At 40.6% G+C, this 10,990-nt stretch overlaps 1 protein-coding gene across 1 annotated transcript in view; it reads right to left on the bottom strand.

Moving 5' to 3' along the window:
- Window positions 1–2,480: 2,480 nt before the first annotated feature.
- The window catches only part of MYLK (myosin light chain kinase), a 209,714-nt gene continuing 201,204 nt past the window's right edge, over window positions 2,481–10,990 (bottom strand). The window contains exons 28-32 of the mRNA XM_086750930.1: window positions 9,770–9,922; window positions 8,608–8,731; window positions 7,467–7,596; window positions 6,475–6,594; window positions 2,481–4,637 (exon numbers count right to left, since the gene is read on the bottom strand). Coding sequence (XP_086607056.1) covers window positions 4,390–4,637; window positions 6,475–6,594; window positions 7,467–7,596; window positions 8,608–8,731; window positions 9,770–9,922 — 775 coding nt within the window. The 3' untranslated portion in view covers window positions 2,481–4,389. The remainder of the gene's footprint in view (window positions 4,638–6,474; window positions 6,595–7,466; window positions 7,597–8,607; window positions 8,732–9,769; window positions 9,923–10,990) is intronic.

Genomic DNA, 10,990 nt, shown 5'->3' with positions numbered 1-10,990 from the left:
GCCCGCTCTCAGCGTACGGCGGGGCGGGGCCTCCCCGCCTACTCCGGCGCCGGCGCCGCCATCTTGGAGGCGGGCAGGGCGCTCCGCGCAGCCGTCGGCACTCCCGCCTCACAGCGCCGGGGGAGGGAAGGAGCCTGCGGGGGTTTGGGACTGTGTCCCATAGGCGTCCCGGGGCCCGGCCGGATCCTCTGGCGCCCTCAGAGCGGAGCTCGGGAACGCGAATCGGCAGCGGTAGCGGATTCCTGGGGAATTTCGCGCAATGCGCGGCGCTGCCCGCGGCCCGCCCGGTCGGCACGGGTGGGGGTCCCGTGGGGAGGTGGTAGACCTGTTCGGTCGCTTCTTGAACAGTGCCCCTCTGCGGTCTCCCTCCTGCAGGAAGAAATAGGTCTGTCATTTCCTTGGAGAAGTTAATAGCGTTAGTTTTCAAGTTGAGGCTATTTTAGGAATATTTAGTAGGTTTTCATGACTTTATGCTGAAGCCGAGCGCAGCCGGAGGTGTAACTCTCTTTCTCCTGAAGTCCTATACAATAGCAAAAACATGGGTAGCATTACTTTCATAGCAACACAAATTCAAGCATCATCTTTAGGGGAGATAGAACAAAAACTACCTTTCCAGAGAGCTACGATGAAAGGATGAAAGTAAATGTGGGGGGGGTTTCCACACAAAAATTGTAACTCTTCTATGGAATTACTTTTCAACTTCCAGAAACAATTCTGAATTTATTTTTTCTGCTGGTTATGGTGCAGTTCCTTTATAAGCTGTGCAGAACAACAGCATAAGATTCCCTCTCCCCTCCAGCAAATTCTGCATTCCTATAAGTATTTATGTGGCCTAATAAATTAATGGCAGTACGTGCACATCTCTTGCAGTCAATAGGGCTCAAAATTCAAACATGATTTATGAGAATTTCATTTTCAAACAGCGATGTTCTAGTGCAATGTTCCAATTAATATTCCAAGACATTTTAGAGAAACAGATCATTCCTTGTTAATGTACACGACTAAAAAGTTTTCTACATTTTCAAAGCCTGACACTCACTACAGAGGAGAGAAGCCCTGTGCTGACTTTCTTGTGAGCAAAGAGAAACAGTGATTGATAGAGAAGTCTTTGCATGCCACACATAAATTAGCAAAGGTCTCTTCATCAACCAGAAATATGCACAGGATGCTTGGGTGGTTAGACAGGCCTGTAATTTAGTAAATTAAATTTGCAAATCCAGAAATCCACGAGTGGTTCTTTGCAAACATTATATAAGCAATACGAGGTTTATAGGAAGACGTAATACCTTTTATTAGACCAGTTAGGGTAGCTGGCAACATTAGACAGGGTTTCAAGTATAAAAGATCCTTCTTCAGTGGAAATAGAATAATTTTTCTTCTGTTCTTCAAATCAAACAAATAATTCAAGGTCAAATATGGGCTGGAGTCAATTGCTCAGAGTTGAACTAGATATACATAGCACATAATTTTTGAATTAGAGGTCATTGTTTCCTGCAGACTAGAAGGGATATTAATAGGAGGCAACAGGGAGGTGGTAAGTTAAGTTATACCCTTGGGAAAAAAAGAAAAATAGGCAGTTTCTAGGCTGTGGGACATTGAAGGATGAGTAAAGGAGCAGAGAGAAGGGAATATCTCTGCGGAAGCACCAATATTGGGTCTGTAGGTGTTGATACCTGGTATATCTCCCCACAGACCTTACCCTGCCCACAGACCAGGCCGTCAGAGCTGGACCTTTTACTGTTTTATGCATGTGCCTACCTGAATGGCAACCAGCAGCCACGGAATAAAGTTAGGTACGTTCACAGGATGGTAGAGGCACATCTTGCAAAGGTGACTGGTTAAGGGGCTGAAGATTTTCTCAAGAAACGTGTTACTACAAGCAGGATGTTTCATAATCATTGCTTTAGGGAGTTTCTGCAGGGTCACGCATGGTCCGTGGTGTCTTGGACTACACGTTAGAAGTCATCTGCATAACGGCAGCGTGAGCATATGTGCCAGATATCTTCATCTTTACAGTTTCTAGGAACATTGGTGTAAGTACACGTTTATGTTTAGACTTCCCTGCATTTTTTCTCTTTCGCTCTTACAGCCTTTCTGAACTATAGATTTCCCCACTATAAGGGAATTCTCAACTATAAAAGAAAACCACAGCTGTCATGGTGCCCTGTCCATGGTTACATTTCTGTTCATTGTGAAGGATGAGAGGAGGCTGGAGACGCGTGGCAGAGCACACGGCTACAAGGAGTGTCAGCCCCAGGCTGTCCCTGATATCACTGGGGCCGAGCAGCCTCCTTGCAGCACTTGCCTGCGCTGACAGGGTAGGAGAGGCAGCACCGCAAAGATCAAGGGGGTTTCACTGGTGCCACCTCATCCATTTTTGTGCCAAGCAGGTCTCAGGACAGAATAGGAGAAGGCCGCTGTTACTGATATGCTTAGCAACGTGAACGCAGTGACACTTGCAATAGAGTATACAAGGAGCGTGCTTTGTGGTATTATTTATTTAGGAACTGTGAGTAACTACAGCCGTAGCGTTCTCATCTTTGCAATTCTGATGGTTTAACAAACTGGGAGAACATTAGCATATTTTTATTAAGGTACAAAATACACCTCGTTGTTGCCTAAAACATTAAAAAAAACGTGATAAAAGCTCTGTATGCTCTAAATCAGATTCAAAACCTTTCTGTATAAGGAATTGTGGCAATACTGTGTTTAGTATAACAAGAGGTTTTTATCAATGGAAAAGACATGCTGGCAATCTGAACTTAGCAACAAAGAGTAAAGCAGTTAAAATCCACTGTGTCATCCACATTAATTGAGCTTTGAATGTAGAAGAGTAAATCATATGAAACATACACAACTAGGTAATATCAAACAACCTAAGGTTGGCATTGTACACATCTGTATTAAAGTACACTGACTACTTAATAGTGAGGATTTAAGGTAAGTTTTTTTTAAAAGAGGTAACCTTTGAAATGCAGATGGTTGCAATTTACACACAAAAAGTGGAAAAGAAAAAGAATCACTTTTGGAATGATACATAAGACACACTGGTTTTGGATTATGCATGTCACCTTGCAGGCTCTGATATTACCTCTGAAGAGCAACAAAAAAAAAGTGCCAATACTGTGAAAGGAAAGCAAAGTTACTAATTCTGAGTGTATTAACCATTTCTGAGAAAAAAAAAACAAAAACCAAAAAAACATCTGGGTTTGGGATGTTTTTGTTTAGTTTTGTTTTTCTGCATTTTTAAAAAACGCAATAGCCTTACTGGTGCGGGTTCAAGACAAAAACAAGACAGTCAAGCTGATAAGGTAGAAATAGGTCCTATATAGATTAAGATTCTTTGGAAACTGCTAAGTATAAAGGAGTTTGTAATCCAGGCTACTATCTTTTTGGCTACTCCAAAAATCTGTGGGAGTTTCCAGCTTATCATCAGTTGAAATCTGTTTTGCAATCGCCAAATAAATGCAAGTAAAACTTCAACTAACCTGGGATTCCATTCACACACATGCACATAGAAGTTACTGATTGTGCAGTAACCTTTTTTTTTTTTTTCACAGCAGCATATATATGAATCATAAGTCATTGTTAGACTGACCAGAACAGCAGAAAATATTCTCAGTCTTTGTGTTTTCAGTCTGTTTCTTAAGTAGGCAGCTGTGACTGCATTGAAGTGCAGGTTCTGTAAGGGAAAGGTGACAAGGAACGATCAGCTGGTTAACAGCAAGATCAGAAGCATCTCAGAAAACCACCTGGATGTTTAACTTTAGCCAGTATTACAATGGCACTAGCAGCGCACTGAGAAAGGGCGGTAGTTTGACGTTAGGACCATGAGATTCTGTTTAAAACAAATGAAAAATGAACCATACCAAAATACAAATTGCAATGCTGGCTATGTCAGACCTTCCCTTGTAGAAGATGCTGCTCAGTGTGCACCCTGTTTCTTAGGACTGGAGGGATTCACTGCGTGTCTGGCAAACGATTCCTTGTAAAGTAGATCTTGGGGAGCCAACTTAGCTGCAGTTTTGGCTGAGGAAAGTGATGGTATAGAGCGATGAGCTCAGTAAATGGACTGTTTTTCTTTAAGACATTCAGACTATAACTATAGACTTGTTTTCCATACATTTGATTTTAAAAATAGGCTGGGCACCTTAGTTGATGATTTGTTTAAAGTAAATCCAATCATGCTAACAACTTAAAGTTGCCTGCTGATGTGAATTAATGCCCACACATAACGCAAACAGGTATCAACTGATCATGCTGAAAAAAGAACACCCCTGAAGACCTACGTATCACACAAGGTGCTTTTGATAACTTGGTTTTCTGAGCCTTATAAGGAGAGTCTTTAAATATATTTTTTTTCTTTTTTTTTTTTCTTTGAGCCTTGTTTCATTCTTCCTCCTCTTCATCTTCTTCCTCGCCTTCTTTTCCCATTGTTTCCACAAGGAGTTCTGCAGTGCACGTGGCTTCCCCAAGGCTGTTAACAGCTTTGCAGGTGTATTTGGCATCATCGTCCCCACATACTTCAGAAATAGTCAAAGAACAGTTCCCATCCTCGTCATAATCTATCTGGAAGTGACGGGACTCCTTGACAGGCTGATCATCTTTGTACCACATTACCTCAGGGTCAGGATAGCCTGCAGGAGTGGAGAGACAACAGCAATTGCTATGAGTATTAATTAATCTGTAATGACTTTAAACTTTATTTCCACGTTGAGTATGGACATGCCAATATGTTGATATACAAATATTCCCGTGAATTCTATGTAAAAATAAATGTAGATTATCTGAGGCTTTTTTACTTCATATTTACCTGAAATAACTTTGTTACAAATAGCAAAAAAAATGAAAGTTAGTACTGAAGTACTCACTAGATTAATCTTTCCACTACTTCTGCAGTTACTGCAGACAGCTTTTTGTGTGTTGTGGACATCAGCCAGCGAGGGACTCTTGATAGCATATTTGAGGCTTACCTTACAGCAGCTTTTGTGGAACCCACAGTCCCCAACACAGATTTACAGTTTCAAGGGTAAGAGGTGTTTTGGGCTACAATTACAATTTAATATCCTCCTTGAGTTGCATTGCTGCGGCTATTCTGAATCTTCCTCCTCCTAATCTGCTCCTTACACGCCAGCCCGTCCTGTATGGTGGCACTCCCATTTCCTACTTGTGTTTGTTAGGATAAGCAAGGGAGTCTAAGAAAAGCATTTTGATTATGGATCTCCACAGGAATTTTGGAGCGAATTGTGATGCAAATGGCTCTGCTATACTGGAAGCACTCAGAGTTGTACAGTGCATGCTGGAGAACAAGCCCTTATACAGTCTCTTGGCTGCTATAACAAATGGAAGGCTTGTTGTCTCAGCCAAGTTCTGGACTGTGATGGGAGGATGACTTCCCACTGAGCAGAAATAAAGTGCAGGAGTCCCTAATACACAATGGACATTACAGCAATACAGTGGAAAGGCTGGAACATCAGCCGTGGTACCATCTATTTTATTCCATGCAGTACTTATGCACATACCCCTCACGCTGAGCATCCATCAGCAACAATCATCCAGCCTCACATCTCCGCTGTGAGGTAGGAAACATAGGCAGTGAAAGAGATTAGGAGCACAGAAACAAACAAGCAGAAGGTCAGTGAGGCAGTTTCTGAACCTCATTCTAAGAGAAATTGTCTATTGTAAACACATGCAGTATCTATCCATTTTGTTTTAACAGCTCTTCTCTTCCTAATTTCTAGCTTTCCTGAACAGCTGTGATACAGAAGCTTAAATCTCATTGCAATAGAAGTCCTCACAGTTTTGGCCTTCAGGCTGTTACACTGACCAAGCCCAAGCTCCTTAAGTGCCTTCTCATGAACTTATTCTTTCTATCTGCATATTCCAGTATGAGCTTTTATTTCTTGAACTCATAACCTAAAAAACCGCAAACAACAGTACAGCATTTTCTAGATGTGACTTTTGTAACCAGTGCAATGATATTATCATTACTTCTCATGCAAATACACTGTTAGGGACTTCTTTGCCTTTAATACAATGTACGTACGGCTTAAAGTTATCTTGAGGTCACCTGAAACTTGTCTGTCATTTCAGACAAGTGACTTCCAACTTATTCTTGGTTTCTGGTTAGCAGTCTCTAAGAGTGTACTTCTGCAATTTATGGTGCTACCTTGCATCTTGCTTCTACCCTCAAAAATCATTGTACTGTTCCCACTTGCTATTCTGAATTAGTGATTCACTCATTGACTCCTGGAGACTTCTGTTCTGTGGCAAGCACAGAACAAGCCCATGCAGCTCCAAATAATTTTTGTTACTGCAACACATTCATGCTGTGACATGCAGATATTGGTAAAGCAAAATGGCACCAACTCAACAATAATACAGGAAAAAAAAAATGAAAAAGTTAAACAACAGCACAATGCAGAAAGCTGGCAAGGAAGGAAAGAAAGAAAAAAATGTGCTAATTCAAAGTACCTTCAATTTTGCAGTCAAATCTAGCAGCACTTCCTTCCACAACCTCTATGTCAAGGAGTGTTTTAGTAAAATATGGCTTTACATGGGGCTTTTCTTCAGCCACTTCTTCAAGGAAAGCATCTGGAGGAGAGCAAAGAGATTGCTGATTACAGGGCATGTTCTCAAAAGATGCATTTTAATTTTTAATTACCAGATGATAATGAAAGCATCTTTTATTTCACTTAATTCTGTAAGCCTAACAGGACAGTAAGGACATTAGCTGCTTAGTTTTGTGCCAATCTTTTCGCGGCTGGACAAAGATTCAGACCATAAATAGAATGAAATCAACATGCAGGCCACCACACTACAAATCATCTTTATTTTTTCCTTGCATTTGTTTCTAACCAAACCTGGACTTCGCTAGTCAGAGGGGTAAACCAGTTCAACTTGTATCAGGCCCGTAGTCTGTGTGGACATGTCAAAATGACTTGTTTGATTTTCAGAAGTGTCAAACATCAGCACCTCTGATTGTTAAACACCACAAATCCACATTTCAAATGAGGATGTAGGGGAATAATGTAGACACATTATTTTTGTTCTTAAATGCCCCTGTCTGAGGAGCATGGTTCATGCAGAGAACATGTCTTGGTTACAGCAAGTGTTAATACTTCATTGCTTACTCGCTTGCATGAGAAGGCAATACATCACTGTCATCTTTGTATAAACATGAATTCCCAAACTGATAGAAAGTGCAGCTGAAAAATCTGCCTTAATTCTTTGGCTTTAAAAAGAAAAGCATTTACTGCCCGTACTTATACTGAGGCATTTTTGAGTAGCAGAACAAAATGAGAAAAATTAATTTTCGATAGATTTCTTTAAAAAAAAAGAAGATTAAAACAGAGAGAGAGCGAGCGTGGACAGGAATAACCAACTCAATGATTCTCTCTAGCATTTTTCAGAAAGTTAGTAGGATTCACAGAGATGTAAAAATATGGTGCAGCAAAATTCCTTACCTTCATTCTCTACCTTGTCTGCATTTATAGGGCTGGTAGGCGAGCTCCCAGAGGCCTTCCTCCCACTCATTCCAGAAATCATTGCCATGGATGACAGTCTTCCTATTGCTCGGACAGCATGGCCTGTTTTCTAAGGCATAACATAAAAGGCTTCTGATCAATCCAATCCAAAAGGCATGTGATTTTCTGTAACAATTGTGCTTCGGACAAATTATCTGGGATCTCTGCAAACCTCACTGGAATTGCTGGACAAACTGCTTATATATAGCTCTGTTGTTTTAGGAGAGACAGAGCAGGCTGGTCTGAATTACCAAATTTAGTTGCAGATATAAACTTCCCCTGATGAACTCATACCTAAATGAATGTCTCTGTTAGCTGCGGATAAAAAGCACTGTGTGAGAGGAGGGCCAGCGAAAAAGCTATGTCCTGTTTAACTGGAACTTATCTCTGGTGCCGGACGGCTCTCTCAATAGCCATATGGGCTGGACTGAGTTTCACAACCAGCTGCTATGAAATGAATGAGAAAGGACCATCTGCGTGGTGGAAGCAGACCTCCGACAGGCTCGAGAATTAACCACCAGGATACTAAAATATGCTCAAACTACGTTGCCTCTAGTACGGACACTTGTATTTTTGTACAGCTTGCATGACCTCTTAAGAAACACATACAGTAGAATGTAAGAGGAAATATAAGGTAAATGTACGTAAATGAGTATTTTGTAGGCTACTCAAAAGGCTGGATCCAGGATTTTATACGTCAACTCCCCTCACTATCAGAACAGCACAGATGGACCTGCTACAACAGTTCCAGCATTAAGAAAAAAGAAGATATGGAGACCAAATAGTGCAGTGAGGAGAGATCATCGTACCCCCAAAAGAATAGGAAAAGCTATGCTTGAACTCATACGCCTTTTAGTAGCCTGAAATGGAATCACCACGTGTTATATATATGCAGCTGTGCACCCTCCTACTGCTCGCCTGTAGAAACCAAACCTGCTTTACTGCATTCATACACTGGCCACACTGGAGTTTTCACCAGCAGCAGCAACCACCAGGCATGACATGTTTCTCGGAATCGTAAACATTAGAAATAAAGAGACTTATTAGGATAACTAGCCCAATTATCTGTCCTCTTCATTACCTGCCATTTTCTTCTGGCCATATATTTCTTCATCCTATCTTTGGAAAGTTTTTTGGCTTCCATGTTTTTGGTGTCTTTTTGCAGCCAAGGGTGCTGAAGACATTGCGTACAATTAAAGCGACTCCTGTTTTTATATAAAAAGACTAGTCAGTGTTGCCATTAACAATAGTTGAACCCACCTGCTTTAACATTACTTTGCGCTCTCTTTTCTGAAAGCTGATTTTTCTGTTTCCTAAATTTAGGAACGTAGATCACATGGCACTGCTTTCCCAGCTGTGCTTACTTCTTAAACTCACTTTTACAATTTCTGTAGGTTTTTTTTTTTCAGAAGAAACTGTGCATTTTTAAGTGTTAATAAAACATTATAAAACAAAGCATGAAAAGCCATATGGTTTTAGGCATGGAACACATACAGCAGAGCCACACTGGCAGTGATTCAGCTACCACATGCTGGCAGAACCCTGTCCCAGATCTCCTTTCCTTCACTTACAGAGATTTCCCCTTTCCCAGCACTAAATCCCCTCCTTCCCTGCAGCACTGAACATTTAACAAAACAGAAATGTCCACATCTCTAATCAAGCCACACCCATTCTTCACTTTGTTCATGGTACACAGACAAATAACCCTTTGTTCTCCATCCATCTGATTGCAAACTGCTTGGAAGAAGTACCTTTTCTTTCCCTGGTTTGTTCAGAGTCTGCTGCAAACCGGGCTTCCAACTCTGATTATTTTTTTATGCCGAATTACTAGATTTATAGCAAAGCTGCTTACTCAGGTACCGCTCTTAAAATCAACACATGGAAATAAATCTGGCAAAATTGCAGCCCATTCAGATCGAGACAGAACACATGATACAGGAACTGGTGTCACACAACAGTGAAGATAAGAGTAACCACACAAAACCTCAGGGTGCATCTTGCCAGAGGGAAAGGAAAAGCAGAATGAGCAGGCGATTGAAAGAAAGCGCTCCATTCAGACCCTGCACCCTGCACGTAAAATAAACGAGAGCTGCACACAGAGACAGACGGCACGCAGAGCTCCTTATAAAGTATCGCCAGAGGTGCCTGCGTCGGTGTGGGGATTCATAGTGGGGAAACAAGAATGACAGGTTCAGCTAAATGCAAGCACAGAAAGTGTATCAAGTCAAGTCCAACAGCTTTACTTCATATCTTTCTTTAGTAGATTGCTGATAAAGTCCTTGGCATCATCAGAAATTTCATCAAAAGCCTCATCGTCGAAGTCCCACGTTGCTGAGGTAACATTGGCAAGAGTTTCGTTGTCATTGTCTCCCATGAAGGGAGAAAGTCCGCTGACCCTGGGGATGGAATAGACAAACACAAAACAAACAGCGTCGCTTTGCAAATTATCAGAGGAGCAAATTAAAACCGTGTGAGATGTCTGCTATGCTCTGCAGATCATTATCAGTAAAAGCTCCCTTAAAAAAAAAAAAAGGGGGGTCAAAGCTAATTACAGATAGGCTAACGAGAAGGAAACTAGAATTTTGACTGCAAAACTGAATGGAATTTTTTTTTTTTTTTTCTGTGTGCTTTCAGAGTGACTTTGCTGCCTTTACTGTCAAACCAAGTTTTTTTTTGGTACATTTTATTCCATTTACTCCTGCCAAGAGAGCCCAAGAATAAAGATGTATAATGAAATAATGAAATCCACAGGACTATTTTGTCAACAAAACCACCCAGAATTATATAGCCAGATAAAACAGTGCTACATCACTGTAGGCTGTAGTTATGCACATGCATCCAAAAGTAATTTGCTCTTTATGTTCTCAATCAGTCATGATGATGCATGATGATGCATGAAATGGAAATAATACTCCTTTATCATCTCAGTTGAGATTCCAAGGCTTTTTGCTCAATATAACTAATAAATTGTCAGTGAAAGGCAATTACAGAACATCATGGTGTCATTTTTGCAGAGTATCTTTCTCCAGCTGAGCGTTGTCCTTTATTATACTGTACCTTTGTACATCCAGATACTTTGGATTCCTGTGTATATCACTCTTTCAGTAAAAACTTTCAGGTGAAAGGTTGCTTAATCCTTAGAACTACAAGTTATTCACTTTTCCAGGTGTTCTTCCTTGCATACAATTTACATAATAACCTATTCATGACATTTTACAGACTTTATTTGCTTTCTCTGTACAATCATGTTAATCAGGTACAACAACCAGTTACATTTCAACAGCAGTACATTTTTTTTAAATATGAAAAAAAAAGTGGAACTTATTACAGTTCTGAAAATACTATATAGATATAATACTATATGAATATCGTGATGCTACTGAATATCACGGAACAGACCAATAGAAAAAGAGATTGAGATCAAATAAAGTGAGCTACTAGATTAATAATATTAGTATAATCTT

Source organism: Chlamydotis macqueenii, chromosome 6 (assembly GCF_036417535.1).
Source record: "Chlamydotis macqueenii isolate bChlMac1 chromosome 6, bChlMac1.mat, whole genome shotgun sequence".
Classification (NCBI taxonomy): domain Eukaryota; kingdom Metazoa; phylum Chordata; class Aves; order Otidiformes; family Otididae; genus Chlamydotis; species Chlamydotis macqueenii.
The sequence above is the reverse complement of the archived record's forward strand: the minus strand, read 5'-3'. Positions and strand labels throughout refer to the sequence as shown.